The 26390-nt window shown below is 40.7% G+C and overlaps 1 protein-coding gene across 2 annotated transcripts in view; it reads right to left on the bottom strand.

The window, feature by feature from the left end:
* Positions 1-2770: 2770 nt before the first annotated feature.
* Positions 2771-26390, bottom strand: part of MED30 (mediator complex subunit 30) — a 474431-nt gene continuing 450811 nt past the window's right edge. For both annotated transcript variants that reach the window (XM_044067062.1, XM_044067061.1), the window contains one exon: positions 2771-3688. In XM_044067062.1, coding sequence (XP_043922997.1) covers positions 3593-3688 — 96 coding nt within the window. In that variant the 3' untranslated portion in view covers positions 2771-3592. The remainder of the gene's footprint in view (positions 3689-26390) is intronic.

The raw sequence follows: 26390 nt of genomic DNA on the forward strand, positions 1-26390 counted from the left end.
TTCTTTTGTCCTTCTCATAGGTTCATAGGCAAGTACTTGGCTGTCAGTCTGCAGGTAATTTTAAGCCTTGCCAACAAATGCTGTTCAAAAATTCCCCTCTAGCCTCAAGGAGGGAAGACAAAATAGACCTAGAGTGAATTTGTGGCTGCCCATCCAATTATCTAGGTTTACAGTGAAGGTGGCAAGGGTGCCACACTGCTTGACATATAGTGGAAGTTTGTTTCAGAAGTGAGTGGTATGTTTGAATATGAATCTATCACTCCAACGTATCTTAATCTGCTGATAAAGGTTTTGTTCTTTTAAAAGTGTATTTGATGTACTATTAGTTCTGAGAAGGAAGAGGAAATCACAGGTTTCTTGGCATTTCTCGCAATCCACTTAATCCCAGCTGACCCAGGCAATATGCATATTTCCCTCTGTGAAAAAATGCAGATCTAGCTAACCAAATGGTTACCTTCTTCCACCCATGTAGAGAATAACACTGCATCACTCCTGTGAATTCAAGAAATTTTACTATTTTGATCCTAAAATCTCTTCCAGAAAGGTATACTAATCACCCATCATTATCTGTGTGTGTGTGTGTGTGTGTGGGGGGGGGGGATATACTACAATACATCTTGCTTGATCCCCCCTTCTTGCATCAACTGTATATTTTTGTTCTCGTATGGTTATATGGCAGGTAGTCATTCATGCATGCTTGAAAATATACACATTATCAACCATGAGGTGGTTATGAGTTGTAGAACACAAACGTGTCAATGTATAGTAAACCCAACTGAAAAGTGCTACCTGTGACAGTCAAACACAGCATTTCTCAATGATCTGACAAGTCTAAGGGCAGTGTGTTATAATCTGAATCTTGACAAACTGGAGTCCAAGCATATTGCAGTCAGTTTAATAACAAACTACTTCTCAGATATTTCCTTCGTCTATTCTTTTTTTTTTTTGAAAGACAATACTCACTTGAATCCTGTGCATCCCCTTAAAACCTTGTGCTTCACAAGAACTTCGTCTGCAGGGTGAGCATCATATTCACTGCCCTCCACAGAACTGTTTCTATCATGGGTATATCTTTGCATGGGAATATCTACAGAACAGCACACAAAACGGTGTCTTACCAAATATCTATAAAAAGGTGGCAAGGTTTGGTTTCCAAATGACAATGCATCTCTCTATGAATCCAAATATCTTAATAGCTTTCCTTACTAGTTTCTACATAATTCTTGCCTATTTTAATGCATACGTCGCTCAACTTTTTTTTTTTTTTTTTTACTGCAGCTGTTTTCTCTCCACGTGTGTTTCTTCCACCAATTTCTTGCACTGAAGTTAAGCTGCTATGTTATTAGCAAAAAGTGTTACTTGACCTGCAGCATCACTAATCCATGCTTGGACACTGGCATCAATACTAACAACTGTGTTGTTTTGAATATTTATACAGTATAATGGAAGTCTGCTGCACCCATTATGATGGCTTTCCCCTCTAGACCACTTGAACTTGAATTCCTTTCATCTTTCCCTCTAGTAAAAGTACTGCACACACTCCCATCCTTTTGAAGAGTGTGTCGTGCTAAAGAACAAGGCTTTTGCACTCATACATTTGGAGTCTGGTGCTACCCTTCTTCTGCAATCACACCTTGTGACTGTCAAAAGATCATAGCTCCTGTCTGTTCATTATACCTCATCTGATTAATACTAGGGTCCAGAAAGACTATCTTCCTGGTTGTCACTAGCACAGAGTTGTTCTTTACAACGGAATTTGGGATGTTAGCTTCTCTACACATGTCAGCTGCTGAGACACTGCAATTAATATCTAGCAAAATTAAGTTGTGGGATACTAGCCCACTCTTCTGGTGTACAGCGATAAAGCTCTGCCTACAGCTAAGGTGACCTGGGTTTGGTCAGATGATTGAGCAACTGCTGGAGCTGGCAAACGGAAGATGGACATGCCCATCGGGGGAGAAGTAAACTGGGGATGTCCAATGCCACAACCCCCTCCCAGGAAGGGCAGCAACACAAAGAATGTCTCGGATACTGAAATCCTGCCACTAAGTCATTTATGAGGTAGCCCTCTTCACTGGTAAAAAGAAAGGTGCACTTGCAAAGTGACAGCATGGTGGGAAGGGTTGCAGGTCCTCTGCCCTAGGTAGGGGTTATTGCTTACATCACTTCCTCATTGCCAGGATGCTGGCAAGGGTATGAACCACCCTCATGGCTGCATGAATGATGCCCCCCACCCCCTCCAGACAGATCTCATTCCATGTTTAGGACACCTAGTATGAGACAACAAAAGTGTTCTAGCTTGATTGGGGGAGGCTTGATGGTTAGCACTGGTAGAATCCACACACTTCCATGTATTTGTTCCCAATAAAAGCCTTTACAAGCTTTAATAGTGTGGCATAACACAGACTATGAATATATCTGAGAAAAATGTGAGCTTGTCTACTCAAACTGGAATCTATAAAGGACTGTAATGTGTAAAGAAAACCAGAAAAATAAACCAATACTCAAAAACAATAAAGTCTTACTGAATACAGAAGTAAGCAGCTAACTGCTTAAAAGCCAGAAAAAATACTATTACAAGAATTACAACTAAAGGCAATGATATGACACCTCAAACTACCATTCAAAGGATATACCTGTATATGGCTACAGGCAAACAACAGCACAAACATTAAAGTCAGTGAACAATCTGTCAGCAGTCCTTTAGCCTTTCACAGTTCTGTTATAAATACTTCTTGCTTGAAGTCATACATGGTCAGCAGGTTAGATATCTTCTTTAAAATATGCATTTATTTGTTGATTCATAAAGCAGCACTATAAGCATTTCTGGGTATGCAGAGAAATCACCTTCTCTAACATTTTTGGTCTTAGTCAACGTAAAGCTTATGAGGTCCTAAGCAAGCAATAGATGCAGAAACATGCTGCCTAAGTAAGTGGAGATTTCATATCCAGAAGCTGAAAGAAGAAGTGAGAGTAAAACATCTCCAAAGAAAAGAAGTCATTCAGAGATGTCTTTCTAAACAATATTCTAACAAAAACTCAATCAAGGAGTACATAAAGTGGACTGTCAGATTGTTGCATGTAAATAAATATGAAATAAATACTTTTGATTTCTATCAGTTCGTATTATAATGCATACTGCATAGCCTGGCTATGCAAAAACAAGTCAGTACTACTTTAACACAATTCAACCACTGAAGCAATACCAGGAAACTGCAGTAGATAATTCAAACCATAACACCTGTATGTGCCAGCTAAATTATAACGGGAAAAGGAAAAAAAACATGCTGCCAACAGACTAATGGTTAACAAATACAAAATGTTTATATAACATGTTTATATAACTCACAGAAAACGTAACACTTGTAAATCTGTTACTCAAATATACATATATGACTACTTCAACTTTTATTCAAAAAGAAAAATTATTATGGAAATTCAGTTGCAAAAACTGTTCACTATATAATGAGTAAGAGACGTTTTGAGAGCAGTGTGGTATGCAATTTCTGATACAAAAATATCACAAGAGTGAGAAAGTTGTGTACAAGTTTGGGCTGCATGCTTCTATGTTCTCACAGCTGTGTCCTGGAATTCAATTCCTCATAGCCAGCATAGCATTGATTTCCCAGATAAGGTTCCGAAGCTGGTCCATAACTTGTTTCAGCTGTTGATTCTTCTGTTTGAGTTTCTGTGGGAACAAACAAGTTAAGTGATGGAGCCCTCATGTACATTTCTAATACAAGATAAATAAAATCCTTTGAAATTAACAATTTAGTTTATTGCAGTAGACTGAAGTGAACTGAATTAACTAAGCTTTACAGGACAAACACCATTTTGTGATTCTGTTAGGGATATTAAACAAGGAAATACAATAATTGGTGTACTGTAATATTCTGCAGTCCGTAAGTGCCAAAGAAATTAATGGCTCAAGACAAAGCCAGATACATGTAATACGTAAAAAATTATTATAAAGATTACCACATAACCATCCATGTACTATATTGCTTCAGTAATGCTTATTTAAATATACTGAAAGTCCATGGCTGGAGAATAAAAATGGCTTTTATCCAAAAAAAAAATGACAACAGTCTAGTATAATTCAATGACTGTAAGTGTTCTGGTTCTTTTCTGCGTGTAAAGTAATTTTACTATTTCCATAGCAGAAAAAAAAGTTACACACTACATGCACTTTGGCTCCTAATACCAAACCTGTATGGATGTCTAAATATACCGAAATGGCTCTAGCCACAGTGCTGCAGAAGGGGCAAGACCATCAATGCAAATGCCAGTAGTAGAAGACTATGCAACTTTCAACATTACAATGTTCCATATGGCTTTAAATTTACCTGTATCACAAATTCTTTACAGACTGATTAATTTCTGTACACAGGCAACTGCACCAACACAAGACCATGTGCAGCAACTGCTTTATTAAAACGCAAATAATTTGAATGAACTCTAAATCTGACTTTCATTGTGGGGCTGTGTGTGTTGCCAAATAGTAAACATGCACATAAAATGAGGGATTTTGCAAACTGCCTCAAAGAGTTTCATAAAGCATTAACTTCTGCAATTAGTCTCCACAATTTTTTTTATTAAACTTTCAGTTCTTTGTCTAGAAACATTAAATCCACGGTACAGATGAGGATACTAATAAAACAGTTGTTTTAATCACAAAAAAATTGCAAAAACTATTACAGTGTGACATCTAGTGGACATGAACTAAAAATCCCAAAGTGCAGGCAAAAATCTTTACAACATAAAATGAAACCATACTTTCCTAGCTTGCAAAAATATGTTACCTTATTGTCAAAATGTATTTCTTCCTGTTGCTTTAAACTTCAAATCCTCAGTCAGTCTCAGTAATTTATTCGTTGGTATCTTTTGTTTAGAAAGACTCAAAAAAATAAGTAGACAAAAATACTTCACAATACTGCATTTGCATTTCAAATGGCATCCAAAGTCTCCCCACCAATCATGTTTTTAACCTGGTAAGCTGGCTGATCCACCTGTGAATACATTACTTAGGCCAATGGACACAAAGGCAGCATAAGGGCTTGCAGAAAACTAAACTACAGCTATTATATACAAACTTAATAACAGTACCAGGAAAGCAGATAAACACGGAAATCAGAAGTACAGCTAACATCATCATCATCTTCTTTCGGCTGTTCCCGTTAGGGGTCATCACAGCAGATCACCTGTTTCCATTTCTTCCTGTCCTCTGCATCTTGCTCTGTCACACCAACCACCTGCATGTCCTCTCTCACCACATCCATAAACCTTATCTTAGGCCTTCCTCTTTTCCTGTTACCTGGTAGCTTCATCCTTAGCATCCTTTTCCCAATATACTCAGCATCCTTCCTCAGCACATGTCCAAACCAACGTAATCGTGCCTCTCTGGCTTTGTCTCCAAACCTTCCAACCTGGGCTGACCCTCTAATATACTTATTCCTAATCCTGTCCATCCTCGTCACACCCAGTGCAAATCTTAACATCTTTAATTCTGCCACATCCAGCTCAAACTCCTGCCTTTTTGTCAATGCCACTGTCTCCAACCCATATAACATAGTTGGTCTCGCTACCCTCTTGTAGACCTTCCCTTTAACTCTAACAGGTACTCGTCTGTCACAAATCACTCCTGACACTCTTCTCCACCCACTCCATCCTGCCTGTACTCTCTTCTTCACCTCTCTTTCACACTCACCGTTACTCTGAACTACTGACCCCAAGTATTTAAACTCATCCACCTTCGCCACCTCTACTCCTTGCATCCTCACCATTCCTCTATCCTCCCTCTCATTCACACACATATATTCTGTCTTAGTCCTGCTGACCTTCATTCCTCTTCTCTCTAGAGCATATCTCCATCTCTCCAGGGTCTCCTCCACCTGTTCCCTACTCTCACTACAGATCACAATGTCATCTGCAAACATCATAGTCCATGGGGACTCCTGTCTGATCTCGTCTGTCAACATGTCCATCACCATTACAAATAAGAAAGTGCTCAGAGCTGATCCTTGATGTAACCCCACCTCCATCTTAAACGCATCCGTCACTCCCACCGCAGACCTCACCGCTGTCACACTGCCCTCGTACATATCCTGTACCACTCTTACATAATTTTCTGACACTCCTACAAGTACAAGTACAGCTAACATGCACTTTAATATAACTTCAAAATATAAAAGAAAAATTCTAACTAGTGAGCAGAACTTTTTATGATAACATTTTATTTCTAAGTTGCTTTAGATACTTTTGTAGTTTCTTGCCATTTATCCAATCCTTCATACAAGGAAAAAAAGACACAAGCAAAAGAAGCTACAATACCTGCTATCTGATAGTGTAAGCTTGGTTTAGAAACAACACTGATATGTCAAGCCAAACGCCACTGACAATAACAACACCCTCAGGACTATTCTTAATTTGAGATAGCTCCATTCTTCTACTCCCAATGAATGGAACCTTCTTTTTCACTACAATGACCACAGGTTTCCATCCTGTAAACCTTGTTGTCAAATGAAGTTCTCCCATCAGCTGATCTCTGGCAACAGAATAGACTATTCACTTCTTCTTCTTTTGGCTTTTCCCGGTTAGGGGTCGCCACAGTGGATCATCTGCTCATGACTGGAAGTGGAATTTTACGGTGTCGAGTTGCCAGCCCGGCGCCCAACCTTCCACAGAAGGTACACACACACTCACACCTGGGGCCAATTTAGAGTGTCCAATCCACCTACTGCATGTCTTTGGGATGTGGGAGAAAACCGGAGCGCCCGGAGGAAACCCACGCGACCACAGGGAGGACATGCATACTCCACACAGAAGAAGCCGAGAATCAAACTGGAGAACCTCTTGCTGTGAGGTAGCAACGCTAACCGCTGCACCACTGCGGCAGCCCAGAATAGACTATTCATTAACTAATGAAATTATGTTTTAGAGACCTTGGTACATAGCTGGGTTCACAACTGTGGAACAAAAGACTAGAATGACTGGAGGTGGAACCTCCTTTTCACTTTATTTGCGTGGTAAATGCATTATACTTCAGTTGCATGTTATACTCTTACTGCATCTTCAAAGAATTCAGGATGTACTATGTGCTGCAACAGATTAGGTAACAGACCCCTCTCTGACTAACATAAAAATCAAGTGGATCCCCTAACATAAAAGCCTAAATCTATTGATACCTTGTTACTACTCTTGCAAGCTACCTACATATACTTTCTGCTAATACTAATACAGACATTTTATAAGTAGTAATTGTCTGACCACATCTGAAGGCAGGTGCACAAAAACATTCCTTAGAAACGGTAATAACAGAATATAAGGGTCTGTAAGAAAGAAAAAAATTTGCTAGCCACAATTTTACACCACTGTGTAAAGTATTTTGAATGAATATGCCAAGAATATCACTGTGAGAAGATTCTACAATAGGTTCATCCCTTCCAAAACTATGATATGTTAAAGGCACCAGGGCTGGCCCAATAAACATCAACCAGAAAACATCCAAGTAGGACTACCTAATGCAGGCATCTTCCATTACTAAAGATAGGTGGTCCTATCATCCATTTTTTACCTTTTTCCAACTGCATGTTGAAGGTCAGCAGTACATTTTTTATTTGTATTTTATCTACTTTTAACAGGTTAAGCCCAGTGGACAGTGACCCTTTTAGAGGTGTCCTGGGAGGACTTGCTCATTATTTGGACAATGATCACGCAGAGGAAGAAGGAATCAAAACATCCTTGATTAGCTCATTACCAGCTCATGGCCCTCTTCGTTTGGTGTGACTTCCAGACTTCCACTAGTACCCTTCTGGCTGGGGGCAGTATACAGATTTCTGAGTTCACCAAATCACAAAACAATTTCACGAAAACATGGTTTTACAGTATTTCATGAATTAACAGTGAAGTTTATTTTACTCTGACATTTTAAACATCAATTTTCAAAAATCTCTTCATCTTGGCATAAAAAAAAGTGTTCTCTTAAGGTGACCAAGGCGTGAAATGGGGCTCCCTACTGAAATGTCGGCACTCGAAATGCTGAGTGCTCACAAGCTGAAAAACAAAGATGGAAAACACAGGAGAAAGACAAATTTCAAAAATCACTCTTCTCCTTTAAACTTCTTTCTTGCAAGGTTGACAAGCCTCCCCTGCACTCCCCCATGTGGGGACAAGCCCCCACACCCCCCAAACTTATACATACCAACTCCGAGATCACCATACCTCAGAGAAAAGGGAATATTCCAAGAAATGGCATCTCAGACTTATTACATGTAAGTCTGATCTTTTGGCCATTCAGTCTCCACATTTAAAGACTCTCTCTAGTGGGTCCCAACATTTCAAATGGTTACCAGTGAAATGTCTATTTCAGGGAATGTAGCTCCTAAGTTCAATGTACCATGTCTAACACATTGTGATTCAGTGAATCCTATAAAATGAACTGGATTACTTCTCTACTTTTCAATTAAAGCTGTCCAAGTTTCACTTGGATTAAACTGAACTAATCTTTCCATCACTCAGAAGTCGTTTCTGTGATAAATAAATCTTGTTTTGGATTTCGAAAATGTGGTGTCATCTAAGAAGTGCACCAACTTTCTACAGAAAACAGAGGCAACCCTCTGAGGGTCATGCTACATGCAACACTCTCAGGCATGGCCACTGCCTGCTCACACCAGAAGGTTTTAATAAGTACCTGTTGATACCGAAAGAGCAAGGCTTTGAAGAATTCCTGTGTTCCACTCCTTTGATAAAAATGGAAAACTAAAAGATCTGAGATAGAAGATTATGGGAAATGCCAAGAGTTTCATCCATTATAAAGAAAAATAAAGGGACAAAAAACAAGGAAGTGCAGGTTAAGCAAAAGCTAAGCCAAAGCACATGATAAAGTCCGAAAGTCTCCCATTTTCCTTTGTGCTTCACCTTCACTCAGTCAAATGGAGTATCTAAGTTTAGCTTCTACAGTAATTATCTTATGGCTGAGAAACCAGCAATGGTCCAGATTAGTATGAAAGTGATCTTATCTTCTGAGTTTGGCAATCTAAAGTGTTTCCAGCTTAGGGGACCCCTGACCAAGTCATAAGCTTCTGACAGACTGTCATTGAAATGCCTTTGAATATTCATCTTCCTCTGAAGTCAGTTATCCATGCTTCTCCAATGAAAGCAGTTTAGCCAATGTCTAGGTTCCCACATGTAAGCTAGGCCAACAACAAATCATAAATTAAGCCACCCTGCTTTCCATGCTGCAAGACACTGTCCACTTCCTCATTCTTCACCACCACCAACAGTCAGGACATCTGTGGTGCTTCTTAGGTCACTGATACTGATATTCTTGAGGAGAATGTCAAATTTCAGATACAGTTCCCTTCACTTATATCCCCAATGAAAGTCCGGCAAGTTGTCTGATCTCCACTTTTAAAACATTTACTTACTGCCAACAAATCAGGTGTTAGCCAAACCACTGGAAAACGGATACGCTGTGTAGAAGACATAGAAGTGCAGGCAGAGAGTCATAAGCTCCCTTCCACCCCCCTTCATTTATGTCTGTGTCAGCCCCAAGCCCCTAAAACTGCAGATTATGCTGCTAGCAGTTAAGATGTTTTCCTCCTCGCAGTAAGCTTCAAATACAGTAAACAGTACATACAACTGGCACCATTACCAAGCTATTCAACAAGGAAGAACACAGAGACTATAACAATAAAGCTGCAGTCTTACAGGCTTCAGAGTACATTTCCTGCCTCCTAAAATTCTGACTTTGCTAATTCAGAAGATCCATTCTTCAGGCAAATACTCTTAAGTATCCATATGGAGAAGATGCAACTGGATCACCCTTCTTCATCCCAGCAAAGTTTAATACATGCTAAGTAGTGTCACAGAGCAGATGTTACAGGTTTCCATTTCCACCACTGATGGTACTTTTCTAGAAAAATCAAACCCAACATGGCATCCTGAAATACGTCTACATTTTTACCCGAAAAAGCAGAGCAAGCACTTCAGCCAAACCACTTATACTTCATACAGGCCAAAATATTCTGATCCAGAATGAGAATTGCCTATCTTAAGCAACAGATCCTTGACTGGGATGAAGGAGTTTATTTAGTAAGATGTATTCCATCTGGATACTTAACAACAAAGTAATTTATCATACCATGAAGAGGAAAGGAAGGGCTATGCAAGACAGATAAATTCATGTTTACCTCCTCATTAGTTATGAGATTGCTACATTACTTTGCAAGCATGACATATCAGAAGTTCTGAATTGTAGCTCAGATTAGTAGTACTGGCTAGTTCCATACAAAAAACACTACTGAGCTCAAACAAAAATTACCATCCGAATGAAGGGTGGGTGTCCCACAGTGTTAAAATCATTGATTCTTGCAAAATGTGGACAGTTCCCCAATGAAATCAAACAAAACAACCAGGTGTCATCCATACTATGTTTGACTTAGCTTTCCAACGAAAACCTACTATTTCTGAGGCCTGAAGCTGACGATACATTTACAAAATGGAGACAAAAACAGAATTATACACTTGTGGACATCATGTACCACTCTCTCAAGTGACTTTGCCACAGAAACGAACAATATCAACAATGAACTATGGCAAGGCCGAAATCAATTATAGTTCTACACAGGACAGCAATGCTTGCACAGGCAATACAAAGGCAGTGGTTCTTTACTCCAACTACATGGAAAAGGGTCTTTCCAACATGGACACCTTTTATGATTCAGGCTCACCCAATAATTAACCTCAACCTTGCTAACTATGCAGCAGTCAAGGAGTCTAATTTCATGTAGTCCAGTGGGATCAACTTGTCTCTCTCTGGAAAAGTGCCATTACCTGGAGTATATAGGCAATCACCTAACTTAAGTGCCCTCACTACGCCATAAAATGTAAGACAGAAACATGCCAAGGACTGCAGAAGACACTGACTGTATCAGCTCTAGGAGAAAAGAAGGCACTTTTCTCCTGTTTCCTTAAGGCTATGAATAGGGACAGCCTCATCCTAGACCTTAGCAGGCTGAAAGAATATGTGCAAGAAACAGTTTTGAATAAACTTCCATGTGCCACACAGACTTCCAAATATCCTTTCGCTTTCACTCAGAGGAGTCTGGATTTGCATTCTGGGCTTTCAGCATGCTTACCTACAACTATGCATCAGAAAGTAATAAAGTAGCTTCCCCCTTTTACAAAACAAGGTCCATCATTTTTCTTTCAAAAATATATCTTCTGATCTATTATTAGCCCAACTAATGTGTGCCACATGGATGAAATAACTATACAAGTAGATTCTAGTAATGACTTCTCAAACACATCTCACAAAGATGTGTGAAATAATGACAGACTTTTCAAAAATATTAAACTATGAAACTATACAAAATCACAATCCACTCCAGCACCCACCACAATCTTCATCAACTGAAAAGAGACACAAAGCAACTCTCAGTCTTCTTACTACAGGAATAGAAAATAACTCTAGCACATTTGTTACTTAAACTAGTATCAGTTCAGATTATCCAAACTGTATTCACTTTTGGTATACGGTGACTTTCAACAACAAGGTTCCAAATGACATACTAAATTATGGGATACTTAAGAGAACCTTAAAAGTTAAATGGCACTAAAATCAGGATGGTCTAAAATGCTATCCCCATTCACACTGCTTTGCACAGTTCCCTGATCTAGTGAGCTGACAGCAACCATCTAGCCCACCAAAGAACCATTCTCCAAGAAATCCCACATCAAAGATTACAATGTATGTACAATGTCTTGGTTGAGAAGCCCTTTCCCACAGTCACACTGCCCAATGAGGTATGAAAAAGAAGTGAGCAACTCTTACATATCAATGTCCTAAATTTGAGGTCAGTGTTGCTGGCACTTAAGCACTTTCACAATTCCAATCAAGATTCACACAAACATGACAGAAGTATGAACAATAACATTTAGTGGTGTGGCATGAGACTGCAACTTCTGTTGATGGGAAGCCCTGATATTGTAGCACCAGGTCTAAATGCACACACTCCTCCTAGAATGTAAAACTCCTCTGTACATTTCTAGCTATGGACTTCATTCCCAGTGATTCTTTCATTTGTGTCTCTGAAGACATGCTGCAGGTTTAAGTTCCCCAGCTGGAGATATCTTTGTTTCTCTAAAAATGCCACTAATACGGTTTCTTAACCAAAAGGATTATGCCTCCCTGATGACCTAGCAGTAAGGTTAATATGCACATGCTAAGCAAATACACAGTTGCTGCTGTTAATAGGTATTAACAGCAGTAACAGCTGCAACTACGTACTTGCTCCAAGTTGTGATGTTAAAATCAGACAATTTGTTTTCTAATGCCTTTTCTTCTGTTTTATTGATTTAGATATGGTCCTAAAAGGACATCAGAAAAGAAGCCAAATCACTCCCAGATGGTTCAGGCATGGCTATGGCATTTTACTGGCATCCATACTATCTACCCTCACCCATTCTTTACATACAACCAATAAGGAAAGCCATTATGACAAATCCCACAAACCTAGTCATTCATATTCATCACACATCTACATGGTTTGTTCTGGACATTAACTGACAGCAAGGGTCTTGGCTTTTCACCTTCAGCTGCAAGCAAATTAAAAGCAGCTAAAAATGTAGCTACACAAATGATAGACTCGATGAAGTTAAGCTAAGTATCTGAACCAAATGATTACTACCTGTAATGACACATATTGAGCAGTCTAAGAGACAGAAATGATTACACAGTAGTCTCCTCTAACAGCTTTAGACAATGTTAAGGGCTGTTTAACACAGAGCTCAATTAATAAATTATTTAGATGCATATCAGCCTCACACCAAATGTTCACAGTTGCCACAACAAAGACAGTTAGCTTCAGTCTTGTTGTTTAAAATGATTTTCACAGGCACCTTTCCTTTATGCCCCTCTGTTGAAAACCACCTTCTTTGTAGGATATTCATTTTATGTGACACAGTCTGATGCTCCCCAGTGTTCATGGTTTAAGCTACAGACAAATTTTATTTTTACGTAAATGGGTTTGAAAAATAAGACAAAATGAGTGAATGTAAAATAGTAGTCTTGAATTTTCAAAACCATTATCTAGCTTTCCATTAAAAAACATGCTTTACATGAGAAACCAGAAGTTTATATGTGCAAACAATTAACCGTGAGAAGTCTGAACAGTGTGTTCTGAGTGAAATCTACAAAGATTATTTCATACATCTACAAAGTTACTACCTATTCATTTCAGTTGGAGGCAAGTTGTCCACAGGTGCAATCAATTAATTGCAAGACCTCTGAATACACTGCACTCAGAGAAATGTATGACGTGCAATTTAATTAACATTTAGAGGTACAATGGCAAGCAGTTCAGTGAAAAATAAATGAAGTTTAAAACTGTGGGGTGCGAGTAAGACATATAAAGTGTGGCCTCCCCAGCAGCAGCCTTAATAATATAATGCATTTAACATAACAGTGCAACATTTTGTTTATTTATTTAAAAGCCACCAGTGCTCTCTTTTAGGGCTAAAAGTTAATATTTACTGAAAGCATGCAAACTGTTTTTGATATCTGGGTGGAGAATATTGTAAGAAAAGGACAGATAATATTCAGTGCAAGTGGGAACAAGGGCTATAGTATGGGTAACCATAATTTAAAATATGCACTGCTTATGGGTACACTGATCTGAGGCAACTGTTCATATCTGGAAGGATACATTTCATTTTTTGACAATGTATAAAGCTTTGTGAGTTTGCTACAAGTTAAAAGAGGACTGATATTCTGAAAATCTACTTACTTTATGAATGTTTTCATGTTGGGAATACACATTCAAAATAATTGTTATGGAAAAATATATTAGCTCCTAATTATTCTTTACAAAATGCACATTAACTTCCAGTTTCTTCACTACTTAGTCAAATAAAATGTTTTTAATATGTTTATGGTAAAATTAAATGAAATGTAGATACACGGTTATGCAGATTACAGTGTCAAGTAAGTTGTAGCTTTCTATTTCAAGAGTTTTACAACTGCATTCTCTTTAATAGCAAATTATAGTATACTGACATGAAAAGTAAGACATGTTTACTATGTCCTAAAGAATCGGATTCAAATGTTAAAGGAAGGAAAAAAAAAAACAATTGGTCAGGAAATCTATTGTAAGCTCTAGCCTCCTCAGGCTGGGGGAAAGTAATTTCAAGGATGTCTGTAGAGATAATGTATGTTGGTACTAAATGGTACAAAGGTCACAGCACAGATTCCTAAACCCAGATGGTCTATGCTTTAGAGCAACCTACTTGTCAAATGTTCACATGAAGCTCTAAGTGAGAATCACCAGAGCATACATTTTTAAATTTGTTGATTTGTTAAACAGAAGGTAACGTCAAATTTCTGCATACATGTAACTGATAAGAAAAGGTATAAAAAACATGTATTTTTCTCTTTTCAGGGAGAAAGATCTTGGTAGACAGTCCCTCAGCGCAGTTTACTGAATAAAAGAAAGTTTGTTTGCATATCCTAAAGTGTTATTCCTGCTTCAACCCAGGACTCTGCACACCATACACAAAGTGATTTATCACTAAACCATGGCAGATATTAAAGGTTCATAGGTTAGTACTAAGCTAACTGCCCTTGCGAGCCATTTTAAGCTTAGCCAATTATCCCTTGTGAGATTCAAACCCTGCACCTTGTGCTTGCAAGGCAAACACCTTAACCATTAGGCCACATGCGCTCACATGACAGGGTATGACATGAGGTTATGGTCTCTGGAGAGGATCTTTTGGCACCTCTTATGGAAATTTTGGGGGCTAATAATACAGAGCTTGTTCATCGTCCTTGGACCTCTGCTGATTTACATACCATGTCTAAATGTTTTCCAAATATTAGAGATCCATTAAGGTTTAAGAAGGAATTAAAAACTATGATAGAATATTACAATCCTATCTTGACAGATTTAAATCAGCTGCTTAGGGCAGTTACTTCAGATGAAATCAGAAAACAGTTACTTCAGAAGGCTGAAACAAAAAGAAGTTATGTACTCACCATAATGTTCCATGCTTGTTGTCCTTGATCTCGCCTTCCTTCTTGCTGTTTGGGTTCGGAGCCGAACTTGGCAGTACACTATTGCTCGAGAGCTTTTACTGGCTAGAGGCTAGCCCCTATCCCAGCATGCCTAGCAGTAGTTACCCAGATCTCGTTTGTGATAACCAGTACTAGACCATACAAACAGAAAAAAGATGTACTCTAATCTACATAATAGACGACATCTGCATATAAAGGTGTAACCCCATCCGCCAGAGTAAGAAGGGGAGAGTAGGACTAACCAAGATGCATGGTAAAAAGGAAACCCAGCCAGTATAACCAATAAAAACAAGGGATTCCTCTCGATCCTCCAGGAAGGGGGAAGGAGGGTGGGACGCAAGAAAGAAGGTGAGATTAAGGACAACAAACATGGAATGTTATGGTGAGTACATAACTTCTTTATGTTGTCCATACCTCGCCTTCATTCTTGCTGTTTGGGACAGCATCCCCCAGCACCTGATTCTTGGGTGGCTCACTGGAAAACTCTTCAGGACCATAGAACCAAAGGATGCCCTGTTCCGGGAGGCCACATCTACTTTGTAATGAGTGATAAAGGTATGAGGATTAGCCCATGTAGCTGCTGCACAGATCGAATCCAAAGGCAGTCTGGCTTGAAAAGCAACAGAGGTAGCCAAAGCCCTTGTTGAGTGTCCTTTAATTTTCCCTGGAAGTTTTTGTTTACGCAAATCGTAGGCATATTTTATAGTGTCTGAAAGCCACTTAGAGTCACCTTTCAGACTGCACAACCTTTCTTACTGTCCGCAAAGGATATGAACAATTGGGCAGATTTTCTAAAGTCATTGGTCCTGTGTAAATAGAAACGCAACTGTCTATGAACGTCCAATTGATGAAGCTTATACTCTGCATTGTTGCCATGATTGGGGAAGAAAACAGGAAGCTCTATGGATTGATTCAAATTGTAGTTAGAACATACCTTGGGTAAGAAAGAAGGGTTGGTTCTGAGAGAAACCTGATCTTTATAGAAAAAGAAGTATGGGGAATGAGTAGATAAGGCATGTAATTCTGGAACCCTTCTGGCTGAGGTAATTGCAACCAAGAAAAGGGTCTTCCAAGTCAAAAATTTGAGTGGACAGAAGCAGATGGTTCAACGGGAGAAGAATCAGATCATCTAAAACTAAATTTAGATCCCGGGGGATAGAGGTTCTCTTATTGGAGGTCTTAAGAGGGTAGTTCTTTTTAGGAATGTCTTGCATAGCCTATGGGACATGATATTGGACCATTTCTCCCATATGGAAATTAGAAATGGCAGCTAACTGAACTCTGACAGAAGCTGCAGCTGCTCTTCGCTCAAAGGTTTCAGCAAGAAATTCAAGAATCTTAGAAATGGGAGCAGTAAAGGGATCAACCTGATTTGCCTGCCCAACAAGAGAACCTATTCCATTTACTAGCATAAAGTTTCCTAGTAGTGGGCTTATGGGAGGAAATCAAAATGTGTTGAACTGCTGGAGAAACATTGGGAAGTCTGGCTAAGACTGGAAATGGAGAAACCAAGCTGTGAGCTTGAGAGTTTGGCTGGAAGGATGGAGAGCCCCCGACTGATGCATCAAAAGATCTGGTGCTGGGTCTAGGATCCAAGGCTCCCCCTGCAGGTGAGGCCAAAGGAATGGGAACCATATCTGGCGAGGCCAGTAATGGGCAATGAGGATTAGCTTGCAACCAAACAACTGTATTTTCTGAAGAACCTTGGGGATCACGGAAAAAAGTGGAAAGGCATAAAGCAGTTCCGGGGCCAATCGTGAACAAGTGCGTCGCTGGGAGACTGTCCTGTTGGTGGGACTAGGGCAAAGTAGCTGCTGCATTTGCTGTTGAGGAGGGTGGCAAACAGATCGCAGCATGGCTGGCCCCATTTGTGAAAAATCAAGTCCACAACTTCCTGTTTCAGGGACCACTCAGGAGGCATCAGGATAGCCCAGCTGAGCTTGTCCGCTATCATGCTGGATTTCCCTGGAATGTGCATTGCAACCAGAAAGCGTTGGGAAGACGTCGCCCATTGCCAAACTCGTAGAGCCTCTCAACACAAGGAGTAAGATGTGGTTCCACCCTGTTTGTTGATGTACCATACTACTGACATATTGTCCGTCTGAATTACTTTAGTCCCTGTAGGTAGAAAGCCCTGAAGTGCTTGCAATGCCAGAAGCACCGCTCTCATCTCCAGGACATTGATGTGCAAGTGGTACTCGTTTTCCTGCCAAGTCCCTTGAACAGTCTGTTCCAGATAATGCCCCCCCCACCCTATCTAGGAAGTGTCTGTGGTCACTGTAGCTACAAGCTGGGGGTAGAAACAGCCTGCCTACTGTTACCATAGGGGAGTGAAGCCACCACTCCTCCAGATCCTTTTTGCAGGATTCCGTGATCAGCATCTGCTGTGACATGGGTAAATCCTGGAATGACCATTGTGCAAATAGGAGCCACTGTAGAATTCACATGTGGATGCGAGCCATAGGGACCAGAGTGACTGCTGCTACCATAGACTTAGACTGGTCCTCAATATCCACTAACAACCCAGCATCCCATATTAATCTCCACGGCTTCACTCAAACAATTAACACCACTACTAGGATCAACAAAACTAATAACAAAGAAAGTATTCTTGATTGGATTTTGGTAAACAAACCTCAAGTTAAATATCAGTCTGGAACGCTACCTGATGACATTAGTGACCACAACCTAACCTATATTATTAGACAAAAAAATACCTCTAATTACTCTCCTTTATATAGGACCCTACGTAACCTCAAATGCTTTACCCCAACCCAATTTAAAATGGAACTAAAGGCTTGTAACTGGAACCCACTAAAAACACTTCCTCTTCAAGAAGCTGTTAATTACTTTAACAACACATTCCTAACTATTCTTGATTATCATGCACCAAAACGTTCTATTAGAATTAAGGCTAAGCCAGCCCCCTGGCTAACGAAAGAGACTAGACAAAAAATGTCACTTAGAAACAAATCTTGGTTAAAATGGCGAACTAGCAAATCTCCCATAGACCAACAGACTTTCAGGCATCTGAGAAATAATACCAAAAAATCAATCCTCTCTGACAAAAAGAACTATTATAGCAATCTTCAGCAAGTGAATCACAATAATCCTCAAAAATTCTGGTCAACCCTAAATAGACTTCTTCACCCTGGACAGACTACCACCCCCCCCCTTCTGGGTCTGATAAAATGCCTCCCCTTGATACTGCCAACACTTTCAACTCATTCTTCATCAATACTATTAATTCCTTGGCCTCCCATCTATCCCGTGACAATACCAGCATTCATGACCATACATCCTCCAAACTACCAACCTTTAGGCTTCAACCCATCTCCACTACCTTTATACAGAGATGCATTCTCAAACTTAAACCTTGCACCCCCTCAGCTGACCAGCTTCCTTCTGAATTCCTTCAAAAAGCAGCCTCTGAAATAGCTTATCCCATATCAATTCTCATTAATAGGACCATAAATGAAGAAACCATCCCTAATGTATGGAAAATCTCTTACATCATACCATTACATAAAGGAGGAAACTCCTTTGAACATTCTAACTATAGACCCATAGCACTATTGTCCCCTCTCACTAAAATAATGGAAAAATGTGTCCACCATCAGTTAATGAATCACCTTCTACAAAATAAAATACTGACAAACTGTCAACATGGCTTTAGGCCCTATCATAGCACAACTACTGCTCTGCTCTCCTTTACAGATATTATTAACAATAATCGCAACAATAATGTCCTGTCTTCTGCTCTCTTCATTGACCTGTCCAAAGCCTTTGACATGGTTAACCACTCTCTCCTACTAAAAATTCTCGAATCTCTTTCCTTAGGACCTGAGGCTATCCACTGGTTCAGCTCATATCTCACTAACAGGAAACAAGCTGTCCTCTGGGATAACAAACTCTCATCTCTTCTACCAATCTCTCTTGGAGTCCCCCAAGGCTCTATTCTTGGACCACTTCTTTTCTCCCTCTTTATAAATGACTTACAATTAGCCATTCCTCAGGCTACCTGCATTCAATATGCTGATGACTCCACACTTATTTGCTCTGCTAAATCCATTTCTGAACTTCAAACTAACACTCAAGCTGTGTTTTCTAAAGTCGAAACTTGGTTCCTAAAACGCTGTCTACTCCTAAACGCAAAAAAGACCAAACTACTTCTCTTTAAACCTACTACCAGATCCCCTACACTTGACTTCTCCATTGTGTCAAATAATGGAACCATTATATCACCTGACTCTACTACCAAATTGCTAGGTGTCACGATTGATAACAATCTCTCCTTTGACCTTCATATCAATAATACCATTAAATCTGTAAACAGGAAACTTGGCTCTCTATATAGAATCAAAACTTTTTTAACCTTCCCAGCAAAAGTGAATCTTGCCCACTCACATCTTATTTCCACACTTCTCTATGCCTCACCTATCTACACTAATCTTAAGAAAAACAATCTCTCTAAACTATCTACCTCCTACAATAACATAGCTAGATTTGTTACTGGAAAACAATTTAGAACCCACCATTGTCAGAATCTGCAACAACTTAACTGGCTTGAACTGACAAACATGTTGCTTCTATCCCAACTTATGTTTGTCCAAAGAGCCTTTTACCAACCTCTTAATACACCTGCTCTTTCTAACCTCTTAAGCCCCTACTCAAACCTGAACTCTCTCCGCTCTTCTAGCAAACTGCTAGTTACCTTAACCAAATCTAATAACCTTGCTGGTGATTCCCTTTTCTCAAATGCCATTGGGAAACACTGGAATAAACTTCCTCCCGAACTTACTTCAATTGCATCTACTGCCCTGTTTAAACAAAAACTAAAAGTCCACCTTAATAACCACTGGATATGTTCCTGCTCTAAACCTGATTGAAATTTTCTTGGCTCTTTCTCCTCCTCATGGCTATTTGTCTCTCTCTTTCTGGCAATACATATCTCTTCTATTCTGTACTTTGTTTTGCATAATATTCTCTCTTTTCCTTGGTCTCTTGCTTTCTCTAATTGACTTTCTCTAATTGATTCCAATGATGAAATTATGTTGAACATATGGTTTATACCTTTAAATATAATTAGTTATTCTTGTCTTGAGTAAAATACCTACCACTTTTTTAAATCTGTTTGTTAATCTGTTATTATGTATTTGTTGTTTTGTTGTTATCTGTCCTGTCTACATGTGGAGCTTTTCTCCCCGGGCCTCTACTGAAAATGGAAATATATCCAGATAGACTAGCCCGGTTAACAAATGTAAAATAAAATAAAATAAATAAATAAATAGAACCCAGGACCTTGAGGACAAATCTTGCCTGGATTCTCTTTTGTGTGAACAGCACTGCAACCTGGCGATGGAATATTAATACTCTTTCTTCAGGCAGCTTTGCTATCATGGCCCTTGTGTCTAAATCTGCCCCTATAAAAGTAATATATTGACAAGGCAGACTTTTCGTAGTTTATGGTGATCCCTTGTTGAGAACAAGAGCGAATTGTGGATTCCCTTGTCTTGATTAGTTGATGCTTGGTGGTGGTAGTAAGGAGTCAGTCGTCTAGATATGGAAACACCCAGAATCCTAGATGCCTCAGGTGAGCCATAACTACTGGCATGCATTTGGTGAACACCCTAGGGGCTGTGATGAGACCAAAGGGCAGAGCTTTGAACTGATAAGTGACTGGCTCCCAGTCGTAAGCATAGACACCTCCTTGACCATCTGTCCATTTATATGTGGCAGTATGCATCCTGGAGATCAATAGAGCACATCCAATTGTCCTGTCCCAGAAAGGGAAGAATGGACTGCAGTGTTAACATCTGGAACTTTGTTTTCTTGACTGATTTGTTCAGCCTGCTGAGATCCAATATGGGTCTCCAGGCCCCTGTTTTCTTTGGAACTAAAAAGAACCTTGAGTAAGTTCCGGATCTGGATTTGATCTACGGGGACTTCCTGGATGACTCTTTTTCTTAGCAACCTTTGAACCTCTTGGTTTGCTTGATCCTGAAGACTGGGTGGAACATCTGGGATAGAGTGTTGTCTTTTTGGCAGGGGAAGTTGAGAGAAGGGGATACTGTAACCTCCGGATATTATTGATAGTACCCATGTGTCTTCTGTGATTGTCTGCCAGGCTTTTGGGTACAAGGATAATCTCCCCCCGACTGTCTCCGGAGTCGGACAGTTGGGCCTCTCTTCAGGAGCGCTGGAAAGGCCTACCAGAGAAGGTCTCTTTGTCACCCTGATTTTGCGGACTCCCCCCACCATGAGATCGGCGTCTTCTGTTATTTCCCCCTCTGCCCCTGGGGGAAATATCTCCACGTGTGTCAGGCAAAGCTCCCTGAGATTTCTGGAACCACATTTTCCTGCTCTTCTGGCCTTTAGGGCAAGGCCTAGATGGAGTAGATAAACATACTCCTATGGCAGAGAGAGTTTTGCCATCTTGTTCACACCTGGTAAGAGTCTCTTTTACCTGAGGCCCGAACAAGGATGAGCCGTCAAAGGGGGCATTGGTAAAGGAAGACAAAGGGCTCCGCAAAATAACAAAAGCACATCCAGGAGTGTCTGCATAAGGCTACCCCCTGTGCCTGGCACCCTGCTCGCCCCATCAGCTGCGTAAGAAATTAGCAGCATGGAGGAGTTGACCACTGAAGTCAAGGTCGCAAGCTGAGAAGCCGCCTTGTCCGAGGCTCCCGCAGCTGTAGGATCCTGTAAGGTATCTCCTAACTCTGAGGAGATCCCTTTGAAGCCTTGCAAAGTGGGACAAATAGTTCAGCAACCTGAGTGTAAAGGTCGCTGAAGAAAACATATGCTTCCCATATCTGTCCATCGTACAAGACTCTATTCAGCAGATGGACAGATGAAGTTTCACTAATTCCTTCTTGGTGGCTGCTGCCACCACCATAGCATCAATGGAAAAACCTTTGGATAAGAAAGAGTGTATCTTCAGGGGCTGTTATGAATTTATTGGGCCTCCGCAGAACTGGTTCCATCGTGTCTGGAGAACTCCACGCCTTTCGAATCACTACGTGCAGTAGTGGGTCGAAAGTAGGCGATACCGAGGAAGTGGAGGGTCGGGAACTGAATGCATCCAGGGACACTGACTCGTCTTCAGAAGGGGCAAGGGACTTCTAGTCTAAGGATCTAGAGTCTGTCTAAGGATCTCTAAGATATCTGAAAAAGAGACATCTTCACATTGGGACCGTGGGGTCCATTCTGAGTCATCCAAGTCTGTGTCTGACATCAAGGACTCAGAGCAGTCCACATGTTTCCTCTTGCAAGTCCTCTTCCGAGGGACCTCCTCTGACGGGTGCTCAGGGGAGGTTTTGGAAGAGGTGGGATCGCCCAATGGGGCATCCTGGAGCATGGGTTCCCTACGCTTGGAGCAGAGGGGAGGTTCACAGGCAAACACTGGCACCGAAGGCAAAGGAGCCAATGGAGCAGAGGGTGGAGCCGTCTCGGCAGACATCATGGTCTCGACCTGAAAGAATCTCCAGTTACGAAGAAGCTGGAGACTTCCACTGAACAGAGGGAGATGGCTCCGAGGCTGATGTAGGAGCTGAAATGACCTGCGCCGAAGCTCCGAGAGGGAGAGTAGGGTCGGACAAGGGTCCAATGCTGCTCCCCCTTCGGAGCCAACGAGGGAGCGTCGTCTCCCAGGTCCCTTGATAGAAGGGAGTATCGAAAAGATTGAAGTGGTAGTTGGAATCGAAAGACCGGAGGTTACTGGAACTGATGGTTTTACCACTACGACTTCCATACACTCCAGCTCCGAACTCAGAGGAGTCAGAAGAGGAATCGAGACAGGTGCTGGTTGGGTTGTCAGCACCATCTCTGTCTGGAATGGGCCCAAAAGTATTTTAGCTAATGCTGGTGTCCTAAGAAGCCTCTTCACCACCCTTTCTACATCATCATCTGAGAGGCTCTGGGATGATCAAGAGGAATGGGTTGAAGACCGGTGACTGCCTGCCACTCACTGTAATAAAGGAGACTGTGGAGCAGACCACACCGGTTCCAAGCCAGAAGACCTAGATCGCTTGTGAGACCTTACTGCCTCCAAAACAACAGATGGAGCCGTAGGTGACAGTGTCTTGTCAGAACCGACCGCTGGGTCTGACTTAGCTTGTAGCTTGCCCTTCTCTTTAGACTGATCCGAACTCGGAGCCGAAGAGGATGAAGGTTTGGATTTCTCCAGTTTTTTGGCTGGCTGAGTCCCCTCCATAGCAGCATCAAAGGGGCCCTTCAGTAAACCTCTTAAGATTAACTTGTTCTTTCTTTCCTGCAGGACTCATGAACTAAATGCATGGCAAATCGAACATGAATCCTGCAGGGGGAACAGGTCCTAAACAGTATACGCAACATGTGTGTCCATCTGTAAGGGCCATCTTTTGCTAGCATGAATCGCACTTTTGGAAACCTGAAGACTTCGATTCCTTGGCAGAGTCTTTCGTCATAATGTCGAACAGCAGCATCTAAACTAGACAAGACAAACAAAAGCACTACCAACAAGAAAAAAACTAGCCTAAGGAGAGCCTCTAACTTAAACGACAACTCCGTAAACTTGAAAGAAGGCAAGAAAAAAAGGAAGAACCCTCTGTTAAATGGGTTTAGAAGAGGAGAAAGGCCAGAGAGAAATACTGTTAGTCCACAACAAATGCAAGTCACTTGGATGGGATAGGGAAGGTAGAAAAACCAAGGGACAACCACTATTACAAGTTAGATAATATAAATGAGAGATTTTCTTTCAAAAATACAACAAATAGAAAAACACTTAGCCTGAGCTAGTATTCGCAATCTTGATGCTGCAAGCGGCAAACAAGATCTGGGTAACTACCACTAGGCATGCTGGGATAGGGGCTATCCTTGAGCCAGTAAAAGCTCTTGAGCTATAGTATATGGTCGAGTTGGGGTCCAGGGAAGTAAATAGTGTGAGAAGAAATAGCCAGGGAATTGTTATGGCTAGGCTTGTATAGGCCCTAGAGGAGATAGCCTAGTACCAACCTATAAGATTGGCTCCGAACCCAAACAGCAAGAACGAAGGCGAGATATGGACAACATAACATCAGATTTTACTCTTGCAGGGAATGCACTAGTAGAGAAAAAGATAACACTGGTAAATGAAATTAATGAAGTGTGCCAAGTTAGGACAGTTTGGTCTAAGAAACAGGCATGTAAGCAAAATAAAGGAGAAGCTCCTGCAGATTATTTGAGTCATCTTAAAACAGTATTTGCTAGACATTCAGGGATATCAGATCCAGAAGAACAAGCTAAATCAGCTACTGCAGCTGCTTTGGTGCAGGGTCTGCAAGTTCCTATACAAAATCAAATAAAGCAAGTACCATAGACTGGCAGGGAAAGGACTTGTAGTCCTTACAAAGTGCTACAAAACACTGTACTGAGTATCAGGAAAAACAGAAAGGATACTGAGGATAATCTGTTAACTTTGCAAATAAGGCAGCTAGCATTCCCAAAGGGGCAAACCAGAGGCAGGGAAAGGGGAAGTGGAATTGCTACGTGATTTAGTAAGAGTGCTGGCTGAGGGGAACAAGGTGCATCTAGATGGCAAAAATGGGCTGGCAGTGTCCTGCTTCATCTGATGAATCCTGCTTAGATTGTGGTGAAGCAGGACATTGGAGAGGAGAATGCCCACACAGACAAATGCAGATTCCAATGCACCTGGACTGAATGGTAGCCAAATTATAATAATGCTGCATTTCATATACCACCTCATCACATTGGAAGGAGTCAGGAATTACCATACTATGTCAGGGTAATGAAACAGAAATAAATCATGATCCTTTGCTGCCAAAAGATCAAAAGGGACCCTATGTTAGGGGTAGAAATAAATTTAAAAAAAATTCCATTCCTGGTGGACACTGGATCCACTAGGTCTGTATTAAAAGTTACCACAGATAGTTAGACACCAATATTAAAATATAAAGTAAAGGCAGCTGGAGTAACAAATGCTGCTGTTATGTATGCTGTTTTAGAACCTATACCCACCTCTTTAGGACCAAGTGAAAAAAGGCATGCCTTTCTTTTGAATACTACTGCACCAGTAAATTTGCTGGGGCGACACTTGTTATGCACCTGGGTTGTACTATTTACTGTACACCAGAAGGGATGTATTTGGATGTTCCCACAGAATCAGAGGGGGGGGAGTATTAACGGTATTAGCAGAAGCTGAGGAACAGCCTCTTGAAGGCATACAAACAAATGAAAAACTGTTGCAGCTGGTACCTGATAACTTACAGGCTAACGAAGTAGGTATATTAAAAATCTGAACCAGTAAAAATAAAATTAAATCTATCAAAACCCCTCCCTACAGTTCCACAGTATCCAATGAAGCCGGAAGCAGAGCAGGGAATCAAACCTGTAATTCAGTCCTTGATACAACAAGGAATAACAGTACTAGCTAAAAGCCCTTGTAATTCTGCTATTCTCTTTGTGAAAGAGTCGGGAAAGGATACTTATAGGTTTGTGCAAGATTTGAGGACTGTACACAATGCAGTATTACCAACTTTTCCTGTGGTTCCAAATCCAGCTATAATACGGAGTTGCATACCACATACAGCCAAATATTTTTCTATGATAGATCTGTGTTCAGCATTCTTTTCTATACCTGCCCACCCTGAAAGTCAATTTTTGTTTGCCTTTACATACAAGCTACAGCAGTATACATGGACATGTTTACCACAAGGATACATTGAACCTCCTTCATTATTTTCTCAATAGGAAAAGATTTGGAAGATGTGACATTTCCAGGTGTGTCTGTGTTAGTACAATATCTGGATGATTTACTAATAGCATCCGATTCCTTTCAGCAGTGTCAGCTGGATACCCTACATCTTCTAACTATCCTTGCAGGAAAAGAACACAAGGTGTCAAGAGAACAATTACAGCTATGGTCACCTCAGGGATGCTATCTTGGTCATTTGATGTCACAGTCTCGTACTGAGGCAAAAGCTAAAGCCCCACATCCAACTACTCAGCATCAGCTTAGATCTTTCTTAGGTATGACAGGATATTACAGACAGTGGATTTCTAATTATGCAAAAATTGCTAAATCTTTCACAAATCTTTTAAAACAAGATACGCCAGAGCCTCTCCCTTGGGATAGTGACGAAGAAAATTAATTTCAGATATTAAAGAAAGCTTTAGCTACTGCCCCATCTTTAGGACTACCAGATTATGGAAAGGCTTTCATTTTATTTTGTCATAAAGGAAATGGATTTGCTCATGGAGTGCTTGCACAGAAAAGTACAGTTTTGTACCTACCATAAATGTAGATGTTCGAGGATCCACATTGCTGCAGTCCTAACCATTG

This window comes from Protopterus annectens, chromosome 3.part1, assembly GCF_019279795.1.
Source record: "Protopterus annectens isolate FY-2018-M chromosome 3.part1, PAN1.0, whole genome shotgun sequence".
NCBI lineage: Eukaryota > Metazoa > Chordata > Ceratodontiformes > Protopteridae > Protopterus > Protopterus annectens.